General features: G+C 29.0%; 1 protein-coding gene across 1 annotated transcript; it reads right to left on the bottom strand.

Annotated features, from left to right (window-relative positions):
- Positions 1–97: 97 nt before the first annotated feature.
- On the bottom strand, positions 98–7075 carry LOC105123343 (protein decapping 5-like). The gene is made up of 8 exons (XM_011022893.1): positions 6695–7075; positions 4290–4390; positions 3312–3383; positions 1984–2871; positions 1746–1814; positions 1108–1275; positions 866–976; positions 98–586 (listed from the first exon to the last, which is right to left on the bottom strand). Exons 1-8 carry the CDS (start codon positions 6864–6866, stop codon positions 416–418), a joined length of 1752 nt encoding a protein of 583 aa, XP_011021195.1. The 5' UTR covers positions 6867–7075; the 3' UTR covers positions 98–415.
- Positions 7076–21172: the final 14097 nt, after the last annotated feature.

Here is a 21172-nt window from a genome sequence, read left to right as displayed (position 1 = left end):
ATTTCAATAGAGTTGCTGCTGTTTAGCTGGCATGCTCTTGTTATTTGAGCACAGCAAGGAAACAAGAGGAATGATTTCAAGAGAACTGCTTGTCTTTAAGTTTCACTTCGGCCAAGAAACAATACATAAAAGGTGGGGGAACTCCACAAATAAATTAGTCATTCAACAAAATATGTTCTTTTGTTTATTTTCAGCACATTTCCAAGCAACCAGAGAAGAAGTTACATCACCATTTATGGATATCTCCAATTCAGCCAGGCATTACCATCAGGTGACAGGTTACACCTGATCATTGCATTGCAAACTCCAAGCACCAAACCAACCATTACCCTACAAACTCAGTATTGGTTGGTGTGAGATGACTTCGACAGGAACTAAATATCACCAAATATTACACTATAAACTCGAGTGATAATTAGAAGGAATCATTGCCGTAACCTCTACCACGGCCAGCATAGCCATAACCTCTTCCATAATAACCACCATGTGATCGACCACCCCGATCAGGTCCCCAGCCACCTCGACCACCCCGATCAGGTCCCCAGCCACCTCGACCACCCCGATGGTGGGAGAAATTACCAAATGCCTGCAATTTTAAATCAAGAGAAATTCAGCTCAGTTATAATGAAACAAAAACTATTCCAGAACAAAGAGAAACAGGGTTGATCATGGCATTTGAAAAAAGAAATTCATCATTTCAGCAGTTCAGAATGTTTTTGAAACTTCTATTCTAAAACAAAACAAAACTATGTGGACAATCCAGCATAATTTAGTAGCTGCAGTAAAGACATTGACAAATTTTATCAGATTAAATTATAAAATTAGAAAAAGTAAACTGATGAGGACTATAGGGAACAACACTGACATTGGTATCTCTTATAGACTGCTGGGAAAACCTAGCCCTCCCATTGCGTGATCCACCATCAAGAGCACCACACGAAATAGAATCAAAAAAGTCATCCTTCACATAAACAGGCTGCAGAACAAGAAATGCGGAGTAAGAACAAATACAATGGATTGTAGACAGAAGATCCTTTCAATCTTTACAGCTTTGTGAGTGTGTGCGCGCATGCGCGCGCGCGTGTAAGAGAGAGAGAGAGAGTTTACCTTGGTCTCATGTTTTGATGATCCAACATCATCTTCATCTAGTAAATCATCCCTGTCTTGACCTTTGTGACTCTTACCAAGGTGACCCCATACTTCTTCCTTGTTGAATTTCTCATTCATTGCTGTAAAATCGAAATCCTCCTCAAATCTGGTAGCAGAACGTGCAATCTGCAATCCGAAAGATTGGTTTGTTAAAAATCAAAGTCCACCAATACCATCACCTCAAAGAATATTGGCCATAACTAACTTGGTTTGGAAAAGCAATACAGACAAACTGTTTTTCTGGTGTTACCAATGAACTAGCAGTGATTGAGAAAGAAAAGGAAGAAATTAAGCACAAAAACTAAGACTATTATGTACCTAGAACTAGAAATTGCATTGTTAAGAAAAGCAAAAATAACCAAAAAAAACGAAAAACAAAGGAAAGGGAGAAGAAATTAGAGAATGCGAAACTAAAGTAGGATGTTATCAGAAACTTTCGATTTAATATTCCTTAGAAGTAACAGCTCATTGGATAATGTAAGGTCCTTATTTTATGTTGGCCATGTCATACAGAATCAAAGTGAAATTTCCTGATCATGATGAAGAAAAAGGTTAAATCTGCCATTATGGAAAAATGCAAGCAAGACAACAAATACCTCATTTCCTCTTCCCCTTCCACGGCCTCCTCTATTACTTTGGTAAGTGTACATAGGAGCTCCATATACCTTCAAAGGGAAAAGAAACAGATGAGGTAGATTATATAAACAATTTATGTGAGAAACTTGTAGAAAAGAATTTATTACCAAACAAGGCACCAGGAAAAATCAATTTAAAATGTTCAATTTCAAATTTTCTCAAGTCAACAATGATAGAGCTCTAGGCAAATTTGCAAACCTTATGTTCAGGTTGTGAAGGTAGGGGTAATATGGATTCCTGTACTTCAGTCACAGCTGTTGTTGGTGGTGGTGTTGACAATTCTGGTGATGATACCTGCACCACCTCAACATCCTTTTGAGCTATATGTGAAGACTGCAGTGAGGGCATTATAGGGGGGCCAGGCTGCAAAAGTTGGCCCGGCGTAACTAGAGAAGGCATTTTTCCCTCGTTAATAACTGAACTTGATGCCCTGATAATGGAGGTTGGAGTTTCAGAAATACTTTTAAAAGGCATTATTGGATCTGGCACTGTCATGGGTACGTCAGAACCTGATGATGCAACTGCAATTTTATCTACAGCAGTGGTCAATGGGGATGCCAATGGCACTTTACTAGGAAGAGTTTGAGTAGAAACCCTGTCAGGAATTAAATTTGTTGAGTCTGATACCATTGCAGAAGACCGTGATGGTAGGGTAGAAGTCTGTAAATTTAAGGTGCTTGCACTAAATGGTGGCAACAAAGGAGGGGGGTTTTCTGTGAGTGGAGAAACTGAAGTGTTGGATGCATTCATGGCAGGATACTGCACATATTGCAACATGGAAGGTGGCATTGACAAGTTGGGAGGTGGTCGAAGCAAAGCTTGCTGTGGGGCCTGAACTCCATTTGAGGGCCCATAGCATCCCTGCCAATACATTGGCATGGCAAGCCCACTAGTGTTTGTGGTTGGAGGAAGATGTGACAAACCCCACGGTTCTAAACTCGTACCAGGCTGATATTGGGGAAGACTCCCTTGAAATGTTGCCCTGGGAAGACCATTGGATGAAGCATGGGAACTTGGATCTGTTAGCGATCCATTAGCAGAAGGAGGCAAATTCATGGATGCAGTTGTTGCTTGAGGATACTGAGACTGCAAAGGGAAGTCAAATAAACAATGTTGAGTAAGCAAGGCAAGACATTCTTTCACAAGTCCATGTCAAGCCAAGATACAACAAGCACTATTCAGATTTTTATACAAGTATTATCCACTGACTAATAAAACAAATTATTCTGGAATCACATATGTCCATATATGCAAATAAATCACTTATATTAGCAAATTTCTTCTTCAAGTTTATAACAGGAATTATGAAGTGGGGGCAACCCACACTACCCAGAGTTTTCTCTGTTGTTCAACCCCAGGACCTCTACCTTGCAAAAGGAAGAGGTGGCACTAGTTTTCGTAGAGGTCCCATGGTAAATTTGCTGCAAAACCCTAATAGTATCCAAATCAGCCCTAATTTATTTACCTGAACATCAATAATATCTAATTGGTGCAAGTATAGAAATGCATATTTTTATTTTCTTCACCTGGATGATTGCAGGATCATTGTGTACTGGTGTTGCAGTCTGAACAGGTGGATAAGATTTGACCTGCAAATCCTGTGACCAAATGAACCAAAGAAAGAATACAAATGAGCTATCCAATGATAATTTAAATATGAAGACTATCAGAAGCCAACTTAACAAAATGTTTGGCCCATAAACTGTAAAATCAATGATGGTCTACTGTAACTCCTGAAATATTCAACATGATTTTCCAAAACTCAACAAATGAAGGATTTCTTTATGTTTATGTGAGCTGGTGTGCAACAAAGCTTTAATAAATCCAACTGAAACTGATTTTAAACATGAGATGTCCTAAGAAACAGTGTCAAGAATTGTAGTGGCACTTTATTTATGATATTCTGCACCAAAATTTTTGCTGCACAGGGAGGGGCTTAACAAGTATATAATTCCCTGTCCAGGGCAGGCAAGCATGGTTGATGAATTCGCGCCCAGAATCAAGCCTAGCACATCTTAGCCAGAACTTCATCTGGAGTGTAAATAAAAGAGACGACACAGCAAAAATACAAAACCATCACAACTACCAACAAGTAGCAACATGGTGTCAAAAAACTCAGCCATGAAAACAAAATCCTAGTCTGTCTGTGGCTAACAAGTTCGAAGTTGTATGCCTCATTTTAGACCATCTATACAGTGCCAAAGTGTGTGGTTGATAAACGGTCAATCTTTTGAACATGGTGCAGGAATGACCAGAGACAATAATTCTGAACTTACAAACAACACGAAAAAAAATAAAATAAAAAAGCATGCATGTTTTCTAGTTCCAAACTGTGTGGTCTAATACAGACAGTTTATCCAAGAAGAAATCAAGCATAAGCAATGATCGCAAGTATGATCATAATACATATTATGCATGTTCCAGGAAGAGCCTCTTAACACCTAGTCCAGACTTTGCCTTTTCATTTGCACAGCATATGATTCTCATTGAGATAATCAATATACCTTGATATCAGTTCCTCGGAAGAGTATGAACTCGTAAACTTTATCACTTGGAGGAACTTGTAGACCATCCTTTTTCCGCCCTTCTGTTCCAAATGATCTTACTGCAAATTTAAGTGACGCAATTTAAAACCAAAAGATATGCTCTGCATCTTTAAAAAGTAACCAGAAGAAAGAGAGGGAATAAAATACAGAACTTGAAAGCAGAACTTCTAACCAAAGATTTACTTTTAAAATCTTTTGAGACTTGCAATTTCATTATCCTCAGAAATACAAGAAAGTTGAAGTGGCTGAAAAACATATTAAATGATATTGACTCTAGAAAAATGTGGTTCCTGCTATAGCAATTTAAATTAGGATTAGCACAAAACATAGAAGATTGTGAACCAAATTTTTCCGCACAAGTATAAAAATTTCTACTAAAAAAACTGCATGGTAAAGTGAAAACAATAGAGGGTATTTCAGCAGGCATAAAAGCAACAAAAGCTATTGTTATGTTAAGGAAAACACTTCTATCACGGAAATATCACTGGTTTCATATGAAAATGATGTGATATCTACGTATGTGTAACAATATTATCCAGCATTAGGAGAGGGTTTCATTTTTTCCTATAAATAATTACATTAAAGATGCAAAGAGGGCACAAGACAAGCACACAGCATATGTAAAAGACTGAAGCAACTTGAATTGTGCTTATAATAATTTATCATGCAATACATTTCTTTAGACAAATTTGTTTGTGTCAGGCTGTCAGTTTGCTGTCCTACAACCAAAACAATATTTGGTTTTCAGTGAGTGTTTAACTTTTCAAAAATTGCTGTTCTTCCTGCAAAGAAGAGATAATTTAAGAAAAACACCATTCTTTGGCCATTGATGTAAGAGAAACCTTGAACTAGTAGCTTAGAAAGAGAGCTGACAGGTGAAACAGCTTCATCATTGGTTTAGCAAATTTTAAACAAGTAAAAACCATCTCAATTAGTAATTACATGTAAACTTGAAAATGGAAGGCCTAAGGGCATCTCCAATTACTGTTTTATGAAAAGAAAGGTATATTAGTAGCTAATTTCAAGGTGAAATAGAGATCCTCATGAAAAGGAAAGCAGAAAGAAACAGAAACATGTAGAAAAACAACTGAAACTAAAATAAAAGACCATAAAACGAAGAGATGAACATCTTCCTGGTTGGTTTTGATGACTTCATCAAGATCTGAGTATAAAAGACACCAATATCCAGGCTCGGAAAAGAATTGAAAAACATATTTTCAAATTTCAAAAACTTGTGCGGCACCAGAACGCCTTAGGCCTTAGAATGTTTAACACACTACCATATAAATGGAATGCAAGTTGCCAGTATGTCTTGCCTCCCATAGTGTGGAAGAGAAATCTAACAAAATGGTGTCAGATGAGCAATTTAGTTCGGTCATGGGAGTGAAGAATACCAATTTTATGACCAGAAATGAGAGCTGCAACAGCCACACACAACTGTTAGAAACAATACTGTTATCCTGTGATAAGGGATTCTTTCAACCATTCTAAAAAAAAGCATTTTGACCTCAATAAGAGATAAATTCTATGATCTACTTTGGATGAGAACTTATCCCAGATTACGTACAAATCTCATCAAATCATTCATGAAATGTAACTCATGGAAACAGAAATGAGATGTAATTCACACTCCATTGGTCCAGTTTTGTTCTCTTTCCAAACTTACATTTACGTAATATGCAAAATCAGTGACATTATATGGAGAAGTTAATGTTCAACTAGTTTATCAACGGAATTTCTGGACTTACAAAACCAACAGATCCTTCCAATTAAGACATGACACTATTGAAAATTGTAAAAGATTGCACAAGAGTGTTATGCCCTTCCTTTCATTCTTTCTTCTTACCAACATGGCATCCTTCCTCTCATTGAATAATAGTACCACCTTGAATCATAAACAAAAATGTCTAATACCAAAGAGGACCATGAAGCAGATTCTGCAACCATAGCTGCCTTAGTTCAATCCTCTTAAACAACACAACAACAATTCCTCAGATATATAGATATGTTTTAATGCTAATATCTTTTACCATTTCCCATTCAGCAAACAACATTGAACTGGGCTCCCAAAATTTTCTTTACCAGTAGAAATTCTTCCAAGTACAAATGAAGCTTCTAGTATTGAATACAATTGATATTTGAACATCCATATCCATACATAAATGACTAAACCAAAACGCAAAGCACTCCAAAGCTCCAACCCACATCACAAAATCACATTGACACGTAATAATAATAATAAAAAAAAAACCATTCAAGATTGAAAGAATCCCAGTCTCAACAACCTAAAAAACACAAACCCAGAAAGCAAAGTCCCACAAAAAGAAAAAAAAAACCCAAAAATGAAAGATTGAAATAATTACCATTTCTTAAACCGATGGTGGATTCTTGAGTATCGATGTTAAAAAGAACGCCTTCATAACGAATCTCAGACTTTGAAGTCAAGCTAATCAAGCTACCTACATAGGAATCAGCTGATGCCCCCCCACCACTACCTGATGAAGATCTGGCTGCCTCTGCTGTTGCTGCTGCCATGACCTCAAAACTTAATTCAATAAAGATTGATGCTTTCTTGCTTCTCTGTCAAAGTCGAAACAATACATGCAGATAGATGCAAAGGGTGGTCCGTCTTTCTTTCTCTTTTTTGGCTTTAATAGTGGTGGCAAGTCTTCTTGGCTTGGTGACGGTCCCTCTGTGCAATGAAATTACTGGATAAGTATGTCTTTGTTCCCACTGCTATAATAATTGGAAAAATATGAGCAGGTTGTACTTTATCTGTATTGTAATTTATAAGTTTCGGACAGTATTCAATAATAATAATAATAATAATAATTTATTTTATATTAAACTACCCAATTGATCCGCAGTTCCGCACTATATGCAAGCCTCGTATTCTAAAATAAAATATATATATATATATATATAAAAAAAAAGTAATTGTGAGATGAAAAGGAATTGTGTGTATTTAATAAAATAAATAAATAAATTATATATATTAACAAATATTAAAATGCTAGCGTTGATTAAATAATAAATTTAAAATTTAAAAGATAGATGCTTATTAATATATTTTATTTTGTGCCGTGAGAAGCTATTTAAATTTTTTTATTTAATTATATGAAAATAAAATTAATTTTTCAAAAAAAATTAAATTCTATTGAACAAAATAACTTTTTGGTGTAATTCCACCTTTTCTTAATTATTTATATTTTCTCAAAAGAAAATATATAACCTTTTTAGCTATGTTTTTTATTTGGTAAATATTATAAGCAATTAGAATAAATATTAAAAATTCAATAATTTGAAATAAGAATAAAAACGTTACCTTTTAACTAAAATTTCTTTACCTTACTAATTCGCTCCCATCTTTTATATGAGAATCATAAAAACAAGTTTTAAAAAATAATATTTTAATGATTTTGATATAAATATTCATTTATTAAAATATATAAGAATAATATATTACTCACATATTTCAATGAAAAACTTTAAATTATAATATGATAAAAATAAATATTCTCTGAAAAGACTATTAATAAAATATTTGAAAAAAAAATAATAATAAAATCATAAAGGATTGCAAACAAAAGAGTTTGCTAATATTATAAAAAAAAAATATTGTAATATTATTTTAAAAATAAATAATATTTATTAAAATAATATCCTAAATATATTTATAAAAACTTTATTTTAATGAATTTAATTAAAATTTATGAAAAAAACTCCATAAACTCTTTATAAAAAAAAAAAAAAAAAAAAAACCAGAGGCCTAAACTTGGATGAGCTAGTGCACTAGAATTATTTTTGTTTTTTCTCTTTAAAAAAATAAATAATGTATCATTTGTAGTGATTGAATTCTAACCATTCAAGTGGTCGAAAAATTAGACCCTAGCTTCTTAGAAAGAATTAAAGAAAAATCATTTTTAATTATTTTTTCATCTACAAACATCTAAGAAATACTATAAAACCTCAATAAACTCATTTATTATCTCAAAATTAACTTTAATTAATCAAAAAAATTAAAACATCATTTGGAATAAAAAAAACCTTTTGAGCTCTCAATCTCCTTTTTAGAAAAATAAAGGATAAAAAAATATCTTAATGGCCCTCATTTTATCAAATAGAACACATTAATACCAATATTAATTTTTATGTTGCAAGAATGTGATCAATGACCACATTTCTTTTCTCCTTTGTTTTTCAATATGTTTAATCCTTAAAAAATAAGAATAAAGAATTAATAAATTAAAAACTTCAATAATCAAAATGTCCTTTTCAACTACTCATGAACAATAAACAAAAACAAGTATCTCCTTTTGTTTTAGTGTACCATGTAGTTTATAGTGTTTCAAATTTTTTTTTAAATTATAAATTGAAATTCCACCCTACAAAATTAAGAATCAATTTAACAATAAGACTTTTCTTTGACATCATAAGAACTTAATTGCATGTAAAAGAAAAGAAATTATCAGGTTAAAGTTTTTTTATTAATTTAATATAAAAAAATAAAATTGAAAAAAAAACAATGACCGAAACAAACTAAATTTTCAGGGATCTAAAAAAATAAGATCACTTAATAACATTATTTCAATGTACAGTGCAACTGAATTGAAATAGTAGTTTTTCTTAAAAGATTAGTTTTTATTAATAATAATAATAATATTTTCACTTTTTATATACTAGTCATGAATTGATAAAGGAGGACTCTTTCCATTTTTGATGGATTTTAAATTTTACTTTTAATAATAAGTTTTGACTTAAGATCTAGATCTTTAATAAAACAAGATAGGAATACAAATATCACATTAATTGTAAATTTATTAAAGGGTTTTAAATTAATTAAATTTAATTATATGAATTTTTCTTTTTTTGGGTATTATTACTCCAATTTATATTAATAAAAGTTAAAATATGAGGGAAAAACATTATAGACTAGTGAAAATAGAGTTTATTGGAATAGTATTTTCATGGTCCTAACCTTTCTATCGAAAAACTTAAAATTAGCTATTAAAGACATTGAGGTCTTTTCACAATATCCAATAGTCATTACCAAATTGTTTGGATACAAATAAATTTTTTTTATTTTAAAAGCATAATAAAATGATCAACATGCAAGTAAAATATTTAAAATTGATGTCAATGAGCTTTTATATATTTTCATAATGTTTTTTTTTTGTTACTATAAGATCATCTAAGAGGTAATTTGGTATTTGAATTAATATTAAATAAATAAAAACAAAAAGCACAATGAAAATACCAAAATCTCATTGAAAGCAAAAAAAATTAAAACTAGCGTCAATGGGCTTTTTCGTGTTTTTACAATGGTTTTTTCATCATTTTTAGGTCAGATAAGGGGCAGTTTGTTTGATATTTGAATAAATATAAAAACTAATAAAAAATAAAAAGTGACTCACACATATGGAAGGCACCCATACCTTTCAGACGGTTCCTCCCGACAACCAAAATCCCCTTTTTATTATGTTGTTGAAAACATCATGGTACCCTTTTTCTTTTAGGGTAACACGTGGGTTAATGTTAGCTTCGTTTATTATCGGTGGCAATTTATTTTTTTCTTTCTTTTCACTCCTCCCTTCAACATTCACGCCGATCATGCAAAAATTCATACTTTCCCTCAATTTATGGGCTTGATTTGTTTTTAATTTCATCATTTTATCATAATTTGATCCATGTTATTTTTTTTCAATTTGGTTTTCATTCTTTTGATTATTTTTTTTGTTTAATTTATTTTTCTTTTTAATTTTACACTTCGATCAAACATTTGTTTTTATTTTTTATTTCAATTTAATCATCATTTGTTTGATTGTTTTAAATTCTTTTTGGATCCTTTTCTTAAATTGAATTTTCTTTCAGTTTCACCCTTAAATTAGAAATATATTTTTTTGAATTTTAATTTTCATTCTTACTCTTTTAATTGCTAATTTTTTAATTTTGAATCCTATTGTATAATTGAGTTTTTTTTCCTTCAATTTCATCCTTAAATATTTTGATTAATTGGCAGTTGGACTTTATAGTTTTTCCACTTAAGATATTTATGGTCTAATAACTCAGGTTATATGGTTGAAAAGTTAACGTGGATTAGTTTTTTTTAAGGAAAAAAAGGCTTTGTTATCTTTTTTATTTTTTTTTATCAAATTATTCCAAACTCATGGACCAAATTATAAGTTTGACGAGATAACTCGGGTTGACTTTACCCTGATTTTCAAGGTTATAAGTTTATTATGATTACTCAAGTTGAACCAAGCCAATTGTTTTGTGTCCTTTTTTTACACAATCGTTTGTCCCTTTTAGGAAAAATATTTTTTTTTCCAAGTTGTTATGATATTTTTTTTTATTTAGTCAATTTGTTGTCCTTGCCATTGTTTTTTGTCTAATTGAAATAAAACTAACTTATTTGACATAGTCAAGTCTATGAACCAAGTCATATAATGTAAAACCCGGGGTAATATCATTGATAATAATAAAAGTCAAGATTACAAAAAACAAGAAAAAATGATAAATTAAATTATAAGAATGATGATAGATTCGAGAATCTGAAATAAAATATTTTGTTCGTGTGTTAAAATAAATAAATAAACATAAAAATACAAATAAGATTTTTATGGAAGTGAATTTCATGAAACTAAAAGTACAAACAAGTAACTTAACAATATTCAAAATAGTTTAGGGAAAATTTGATATAAATAGGCGTCAAGATTTGAGAAATTTATTGAAAATCATAAAAGTTACTATTAAGGGACATAAAAAGAATTTGTAAAAAGGTTATGTGTATATGCGTGTATATATATGTGTGTGCATGCACGTGGAGGGAAAGAGAAAAAAAAACAAAACAAACCTTATTTTTCAAAAGAGAAAGAGAAGCATTCGACCAAAAAGAGGGAAGAAATCAAAGCTAGGGAAAATTTCTCAATTTAAAAGTGTTATAGCTTTGGATATTGCTTGGTAAGATGCCTTAACACTTTTAAATAAGATTATTTAAGAATTTATGTTTTAAATTGATTGATCATTGTGGAATTAAAAGTTAGGATTCTTAATAAAGTTTAGGGAAAATTGTTATTGATTATGAAAGTGTGTTAAAATTATTGAAATGAGTAAAGAAAGTAAGAAATTATTGTAATTGAAGCAAAATTGTAGGTGCTTTTGAAGAAGGGATTTTTGACAAAATAATAATATAAGAATTTTGATAAGATGATGGGATTATATAGAAAAGAGATGAAATTAATGTTAAAGAGTGAATATAACATGAAATTTTTATGTTTTCCTTTAGTTTAAATTTAAGCTAAAAACAAATAAAATTTTATATATACATACATATATATATATATATATATATATTTGAATGATGAAATGAATTGTGCTAGAATGTGGGAATTTAAAAAATGAGAAGAAAATTTATAAAAGAAAGAAGGAATTTTTTAGGTTTCTTTTTTAATCTAATTTTTTAGCAAATAAAAGGATAATTGGAAAAATTTCATTTATTAATTATGTTGATATGGAAAGTAGAATTATGATATTAGTTAAAGTTTGATATGAATGAATAAACTTGATTAAGATTTTTAAGTGAGAAAGAGTGGGTGTGTGTGTGTGTGTGTGAAAAGAAATAATGTGATATACTTGTCAATTCAGAAGAGGCTATTAGACTAACACCACAATAGGTAACTTTAATTCGAGCTTAATCGTCAGGTGATTATACAATGCTTGAATTTATTATTGGTCAATATGTATTTTTATCTGATTAATTGTGGTTGATAAATTAGTAATTGTTATATTGTTTACTTAAGGAAATAAAATATGTGGTGTGATGAACTAATTTTCGGATTAATTGAATTAGTGTCATGGTGAATGGGTGTAATAAGAAATTAATTCCTTAGTTAAAGGGATTAGTACCCTGGTGAATGGACAAAACATTGAACTAATTCCTGGATTGATGGAATTAGTGCCCCGATAAATGGGCATGATAAGGAATTAGTTCTCTAGTTAGCATTATTAGTACCCAGGTGAATGGATAAATCGTTGAACTAATTCCTAGTCTAATGAAATTAGTGCCCTGACAAATGGACATGATAAAGAATTAATTTCCTAGCTAATATGATTAGTAACCTGATAAATGAGTGAATTATTGAATTAATTTTCTGGATTGATGGAATTAGTGCTTGTTGAATGGATGGATAAGAAATTAATTACCTATTAATGAAATTAATGCTCTAGTTAATAAACGATAAGAATAATTATATTTTTGGTTGATGTTAAAAAAAAAATTAAAAATTATTCTGAAATTTAATTGAAATATATAATTCTAGATGACCAAATTAATTTAATGATCTTATAAGTAATTTTTCAAAAAGAAAAGAAAGAAAGTAAAAAAGAATTTATTGATATTTTATTTCATCTATCTAATCAAATTTCTGTATTTAATTATGTACTTATTTCAATTATAATTTTGTTAATAGTCTTTATTTATAAATCTTTGAATTGTGTAATGTACTTTAGTTAAATTTGTAGAATAATTAATTGAATTACATCTATGTAAATATATGATATTGAATTGTTTAAGCATGTGTGAATTTGATTGTTGAAAAATTATGATGTAATGAGAGGTTCCTTGAGAATAATTTATCATTCATCTCCAATTGATTTTTAAAAACATGTTAATATTTTATATTAAAGTACATATATTGGATTGCGAAGTCCAATATGGTTTTAACCCCAAATATAAGTGGCCCTCATATTTAATTTGACATTAAAAGACCCATTACATCTTATATAAAATCAATTTAAACATAAAGTTAGTCTGAATATTTAGATTTGAAATGCATCAACACATTGTAATAAAAACACAAGATATAAACTAAACTTACTTGTACATATAGTATTGATTGTTAAATCATTGCACAATGTGGAATGAAATTTAAAAAGAATTTCAAATCTTATTTAAAAAGATCAATGACAATAATATTGTTAACAAATATGATTTAACATGGTAGACACATTCTATACTAAAATGTCTAAATCAAAATATTATTGATGAAGGGATAATAATTACACTGAAAAATCGGTTACTGAAAGGTTAAGTCAAATCACTTATGATTTTCTTAATATTTTAAAGGATCATTGCATGTTGTTAGAAGATGCATTTGATATTCAAATATAAATTAATCAGTTACTGAATTTATAATAAATTAAATTATATGATTTATTTAATTTTATTTATTTAGAATTATAATTTATATTTGGGTCAACATATTAGGAATCTAAGGAGTCATACATATTAAGAACCAATATTTAGAAATTAAACTGAGATACTTAATCAAGTGTGACTTGATTGAAAATAATTTTAGAAATTAAACACTATAATGTATTTAATTCAGGGATTATAATTCTAATCTTAGAATAATCAAGTAGAGATTTGATTGATTAAATTTCTAAAATTATCTTTATATAATATATATAAATATTATTTAAGGGGAAAATAAATATTTTTGTCATTTATAGGGTTTTTAAGATTCCCTTTAAATATAAAGTTATGCCTCTTATTTTTTAAAAAATTATCTATTAGATAAAAAAAACTACATAAGTCATTAAAAACATTATCTATTAGATAAAAAAACTACATAAGTCATAGAGTAAAGAGTTAACACTCTAAACTTAGTAATTTTTCTTTTATAAATAGGGATTTTAAAAAAAAATTATTTGCAGTTTGTGTGGATTATCGTTGGAGATCAGACAAGTAGACGACTTGTAGATTGTAACAATTTAACCTTTAAAGAATTATTCAAAATAAAAAAATCAAATGTTCATGTAATAAATCCCTAAATAACTCTAGATCTGTCTAACGGGATGCTAAGAACTCCTGAATATCACCTTAAATTTAATAAATTTCTTAAATTAATTAGGAGTTAATTTTATAGAGGTTCATATAATGAAAGACTATGTTTGATCGGAAAGTAAGTCATTGCATTAATTTATCACTCATGGCTTGACACCAAGTGTGATGTTGTTAAATATGCTTAAGGGTTCAATGTTGGGAGAAATGGTGGTGGCATGGAGATCAAAAGGGTGTTTTGGCTTTCTAATGTAATTACACCTAGAGTTATAAGGGTAAGGTGCGGTTGGGATAAAAGAAGAAGTAGAGGATATATGAGAAGAGACTTACTTGTGAAGGATTAGATGCATTCTAAGATGAAGACATGGAGAAGGCTTTCGAGAATGAGATGTCGTAGTTCAAAGAGTTAGACCTATGATAAGAAGGCTCACTAAGCAAATTAGACTTATGGTTAGAAAAGGAAAACGATATTTTGTCAACTTGAAAAGTATATAGAAGAGACATGCAGATTAGAGATATTTTTAAATAGTCAGATTCAGAACAATATTAGAATAAGATATATAGGTTGAAAATCCAGATAGTTCAAGGGTTGAAACCAAGTGTTCGATAAAGAGAAGATGGAGTATGGGTTAGAATAAAAAGTTCTATTATGAAGAGATAAAGTATTTTTTTTAAAAAAAAAACATATTTATAGGTGAAAAGCTTATTTATGAATGGATCAAGATAAAGGTAAACATGATGTGGAATTAAGTAGCTAAATAATACATATGAATGAGATTATAGTTCAAATTTATAACATGAAAGTAAGGTATTAAACATAGGTAACAAAGATATCTGGATATTTTAAAGGATAAGTAGTAGGGTGATTGCCTTAAGAGATAAGGAAAGGAGATTTAACATGTATAAGCATTTGGTGATATTTCCCCTCATTTATGCCAACAAAGGTTTAAAACAAGTTGACAATAAAATGCCTCAGATATTTTTATAGCTTTATTGCATAAATATGTATTTTTGGAATTATAGAAGGAGCTACGAGAAGCAATAATTTGATATAGGGTTTTGTAGGATGATTGACCAATACAATTGTGCTAGAAATTGATTATGACTAGGAAAGGAGTACTTGGTTAGGCTGTTGTGAGAGCTGAGTATTATTGTGAAGTAGATGGCCTAGTCATTAAAGTCTGACCACTCAAACACATTTCCTTTATTTTGACCTTACATAAAAAAAAATCAATGGAAAATTCAATAAAGTTGTTATTGTAAGAGAAAAACTGTACACAACAATATTTAATCATCCTCTCTGTTTCCATTCATCATGTTCACGCAACTAATTTCTTAGAAAGTCTATGTTATCATTTTGTCGTCATAAAGTTTATAATAATTTCTTAAGTTTAATATTTAACCATCTTCTCTCTTTATTAGATTTGATTACATGTAATTATTTATTAATTAGATTTAACATTTCATTAAATCTTTTGAAGCTTATGCTATCATGGACCTTATTGTTATACTATCACATGTTTATTATTTTTCCTAATGCCTTCTCTCATGTCATTGATTAAAGCGAGTGTATTTAAATGTGTTATTTTCTAATGAATTTCCACACATTTCATAATTCTAAAATGATTTTGATCATAAGATAATGCCTTTAATTTCAATGACAAAATCCTTTTGAGATATATTGAGTTTCTCTATCCCAATAACTATCATTAAAGAAATAGAAAGCCTGAAAAGCAATACTCCATAATAATGCTTTATTTTAGTTCTTCGTAATGATACATAAAGTATCAAAACCACTATCGTTTCTTAAACTGATGGTATATTCTTGAGAGTTATTGTAACAATATAAACCTTCATAACAATGAAAGACTTTTTTAAAGTTAAGCTTATCAAACTGTATGCCTGCTGACACATCAATAGAAAGATCTGTGTGCCTCTACCGTTGTTATGACTTTAATTTAAATTGAAGATTCATGTGTTTTAAGGCAGCTTGTCATCATGTCCTAAATGCAATTGGATGATCCTAATAGGCAAACTGCGAATAATATCTTCTCATTATACAATATAATGCACAAAGCATACAAGTTAGTGAATTATTGTTATTCATTTTAGAAGAGACTAAGTGGGAAATATTTTTATTATATATGATGAACGGCTGATGACAGACACACAAAGTCGTCGAGAAATTCTTGTAACATTCCAACATACACATAGTGCCTAATTCATAAAACAGTTAATGAAAAGTCCATCAGGCTTTGATGATAAATTAGAAAACAAATTAATATCAAAGATTTCAATGCAAATTTGCTTCCACGCTACAAGAAACAACGGGAAGACCAAATGGAAGCTTTACCAACATTAAGATGCGTTATGAACAATAAAGCTATTACATTCATGGAGACGTAACTCATTGATATATGAAAAATGAAAATCATCAAAATCACCCTCATCTGAAGAGCTAAATTATCTTTGAATCGTACAATTAATGCATTGATATATAATAGCAAATAAACTGGAGCGCATATTGGACACTATAATCAGATTAACAAAGGATTTTAGCAGTAATATAGAAGGTGATCACAAAAGAAAATAAACACAGAGCATCAAGGTTTTATGAGGAAAACCTTTTAATTGTAAAGATAACCTATAATAAAACTCAAAATTGATTTTAATCATACGGAACCATAGTTATGCCAATTTAATTTGTGTCCTAAACATAATCTTTATGGCTATAAATCCTCTATTGTCCAAGTTTTAATTTCTTATAGTTCTCCTAGCATTTCCTAGTACTAATAATATTGGTACCAACATCATCTCATACAAATATCATTCAATTCTAGATTTTTTTCCCTTAGGAATTTAGGTTTCAATTCTTGATTTTTGGAATAAAAGGCAATGATGTAAAGTTAAAACAACTTGGTACTCTCAATCTAGAAGTAAGTGGAGATGTTGATGGGAATAAATGATAATTTTTCTAGTCTTCTCAGTTGATTATTCATAGCATCCTAGCTTTATAGTTTATCCCTAGAATAATATGTCAAAAGATTTTTCATACAATGTTCAGGGGATTTAATAGCTACTTTATTTCCCATCAATAAGCAATGACATTAAGAAACTAAAGGATAAAGATAATGTTTGAGATCGTGGTAAAATTTGTTTTTTAAAATATTTTTGGATTAAAAATGTATTAAAATAATATATATATATATATATATATATACTAATTTTTAATATCAATACATCAAAATAATTCAAAAATACTCAAAAAAATTAATTTAAAATAAAAATATACATTTTTTAAGTACGGTTGGACCCTGAAAAAATAAAAATAGCTTAAAACATTTTATAAGAAACAAGTTCTGTGTTGAGTATAGTTCTAACTAGTGATTAGAAATTTAGAATGATGCATAAACTAAGGTAGACATGAGAGATTCCAAAAACAAATTATATAGCCCACTACCATAGGCTGTCATTGGCCAATTTTTTTTTTATTTTTATTTAGAGCCTCAATGAACATTCAATCCTTTGCTATTGAAATGAAAACCACTAGATGAAATAAGCATAAAAAAAACCTAACAACTTGCATGATGAAGCCACGAGGCATAAGCTACAATTAAGAATGTCATGTGCCTTTTCTCTTGTTACCCTGCTCATTTGTATAATTTGTCTTGTAAGAGAAATATAATCAATCAGTTTTGAGATAATAAGGACAAATATACATAGAATGCCCTCAACATGACAAAAATGCATTCTAAAAAGTCAATCTTATTACTTAATTATATAACTACATGTTAAATAATGTCCTAATTAAATTGCCTACTTTTTTAGCACAAGATATTAGTTGGTTTTCTATCAATTCTCTTTAAATATTTAAGGATAATTCCCAATCTATACATCTCATGCTCATTTCCACCTTGTTAGGGTAAAATTGTATTGGTGTGATGAGAAAAAAACTTGAAATTTTATGAGTATTTAGTTCTTTTTTAATTCTTTTCCATATGTCAGATTTAATAGAAAGTGTTGTAATTCTTAGTTTGGAATTCAAAAAGTAAAGAGAAAGTTGACTTGACTTTCTTAGGAATTACCCAAAACATTTTATATGTATTTGAAGCCAAACAGAAGTCTATATTGCCATCATCAAAAGAAATAATTGTACATATTGGCTACTTGCTTTTGTCTTATTATCACCCTGGTTATGAGGAGTTTTTTGAATTAAAAACTATAGTTAACCATCTAAAAATTAATACTTTTAGATCCATAAAAGTTTATTAATTAATCAAGATGTTATTTAGTCAAAATCTTATTTTGACTTCAAATTCAAGTCTAAAAAAATATCATTTAGTTAAAATTACTAATTTATCAAGAATTATAGTATATAAACAATCATTGGTTAACATGTCTTTGAATATTTCAATCTCCAGTTTCTTCATTATTGGTTAAAGTTTAACTCATAAAAATATCAATGATTAATTGATGCATGCAAAGTTATTAAACTAGTTTGGTGTTAAGAGTTGAATGAGTTAATTCAGATTAACTTGATCGATTAGTGTTTTAATATTTTTTGAAGAAAAATAAAAATGATATTTTATTATTAAGCATAATATTTAATTCCTTAAACTAAATAGGAAAAAAAAACTAAAAAAACAAATATCTTTTTCAAATAAATCCTATTGTATTAGTCTCCTTTCCATTAAAAATACCATACATGTTAATATCATACTCAACCTTTCTAACAAAACCATACTTTATGTTAGGAGGAGATTTAAAAATATGCTTCATAACTTTTATCAGAAGTATAATAACATCAACTTTGGCCCTATCAATTCCATAATTCTCCTCTAACACATATGAGGCACACATTTCACAATATGCTAAATAAAAAAAAATCATTTTTAAAACCATATCTAATTTTTTTTCCTTTTTGATGGACATCATACACTAAGAATTTTGTATCTAAATCTTCTTATTCAACACCATTTTCATCACCCCTTTCAATTTTTTATGGTTAATTTCAATTCATAAAGGAACTGGAATCATCAAAAATTTCAATTTTAACATAAGATTCATCCCAATAAAAGAATTGTGTTCTTTGCTCATGCCTCTTAAATGATTTCTCAAAATTAGTCATAGATATGTGATCACTTTTCTCGCGATCCCTTGGATTCTCACTTTCATCAACTAATGAGTTAATTTTGCAATTTGTGTTTGCATGTCTTTTATAACCATTTTCTAAATTTTCTTTTTTTTTCAATTCTAGAATATGTCTTTGCATGTTCCTAACACCAATTTTTGAACATTTTTTTCTCTTGAAAGACCTTTGTATCCTTTCTAATACAAGAACGCTATATTTTATTATCTCTTTCAGTCATGATTATTCCATCACACAACAAGCAAATAACTATCAGAATAGTTACACTCTAATGTCAACTAACATAGATAAAAATACAAACAAAAAGACAATAAGTTAAAAAGACAATATTAAAGTCGAATAAGATGGTTACATAGAACCCTAATTCATATTTCTATAACTAAATATTTTTCTTTAAATAGTCTACCTTACTAAGAAGTTTAAGTCTCCTTAAATAAATAAAAAAACTAACCTAAACAAAATAGAAACATGAAAATAAATAAAAAGAAATAAAAGTCCATACATACTACAAATAATAAAATTATTAAGCATGATATTCAATTTCCTAAGTGAAATAAAAAAATAGCTAAGAAAACAAACAACATTTCCTAAAAAATCCTGCTATAACACTCTTCCCAGGTTGTAAAATACTTGACATTGAGTTCAAATTATTCTTGTCTCAATTTCATGAATGTTCAATTAAAAGTTTTTAACCCTTTATATGTTTAGCTTTTCTATTAAAAACATCATAACAATCAATTATATGTTCAACAATCCTAACAATGAGACCAATTTTAACGTCAAAAAGAGGTTTGAAAATCTACTTCACAACTTTTACCTATAAAAAACATTAACTTTGATCCTATCAATTTAAAAATTATCCTCAAGCATATGTGAGACATATCTATCACAATATGATTCATAAAAAAAATCATCTTTGGAACAATATATAATTTTGTTCCCTTCTTTTTGACATCACAAACCAAGAATTTTGCATTTAAATCTTCTTCTTTATCATCATCATCATCATCATCATCATCAAATAAAAATCGTTGATTCCAATCTACAAAAAAACTAGAATCTTCCAAATACTCAATTTCAATATCGTATTCATCTTGATTAAAAAGTTGCTTTACTTGTTCAGGCATCTGAAATGGTTCTTTTAACTTACCCATGGATCTGTGATCACTTTTCTCATGATCCTTCGGGTTCCTCATCTCCGCCAACTGATAAGATAAATTTACAATTTGTTTTCACATGTCTTTTATCACCAGTTTTTGAACATCTTTTTCTTAAAAAGAAGTTTCCTCGTCCCCTATAACACAAGCACATTTTCTTTTAATATCTCTTTTAGCCATGATTTTTCAATCATATAACAAACAAATAACCATTAAGATTATTAGGTCATGATATCAATTAATACAGATGGAAACATGAACAATAAGACAACAAGCTATAAAGAAAAAATTGAAATTGAATAAGATTGTCACATATAACTCTAATTTATAATTTTATTATCAAATATTTCTTTTCAAGTAATCTATCTCACTAAAAGATTTACAACTTCTTAAATAAATCCAAAAACTAATCTAAACAAACCAAAAAAACATGAAAATAAAGAAAAAACAATAAAAACCCTAAATAAATTAGAAAAAATAAAATTATCAAGTATAATATTTAATTTTATAAACTAAAAAAAATAACTAACAAAACAATTAATTTTTCTGAAAAACCCCTAGACCCACAACCTGTATAAATCAAACATTCCTGATTTTAACATGTGTGCATCTCTAATAAAATAACTAACAAAACCTGTATAAATCAAACATTTATGATTTTAACATGTGTGCATCTCTAATAACCCCTCTTTGT

This window comes from Populus euphratica, unplaced genomic scaffold, assembly GCF_000495115.2.
Source record: "Populus euphratica unplaced genomic scaffold, PopEup_1.0 scaffold10.1, whole genome shotgun sequence".
NCBI lineage: Eukaryota > Viridiplantae > Streptophyta > Magnoliopsida > Malpighiales > Salicaceae > Populus > Populus euphratica.
The sequence above is the reverse complement of the archived record's forward strand: the minus strand, read 5'-3'. Positions and strand labels throughout refer to the sequence as shown.

Bases quoted from the DNA above. Each gene is read 5' to 3' on its own strand.
- LOC105123343 (XM_011022893.1), bottom strand. From the start codon at position 6,866: ATGGCAGCAGCAACAGCAGAGGCAGCCAGATCTTCATCAGGTAGTGGT. The intron at 3,384-4,289 runs GTATATTGATTA...ATTTGGTCACAG, and splicing joins TCCGAGGAACTGATATCAAG to GATTTGCAGGTCAAATCTTA. The intron at 1,276-1,745 runs GTATTTGTTGTC...TTCGGATTGCAG, and splicing joins GAAGGGGAAGAGGAAATGAG to ATTGCACGTTCTGCTACCAG.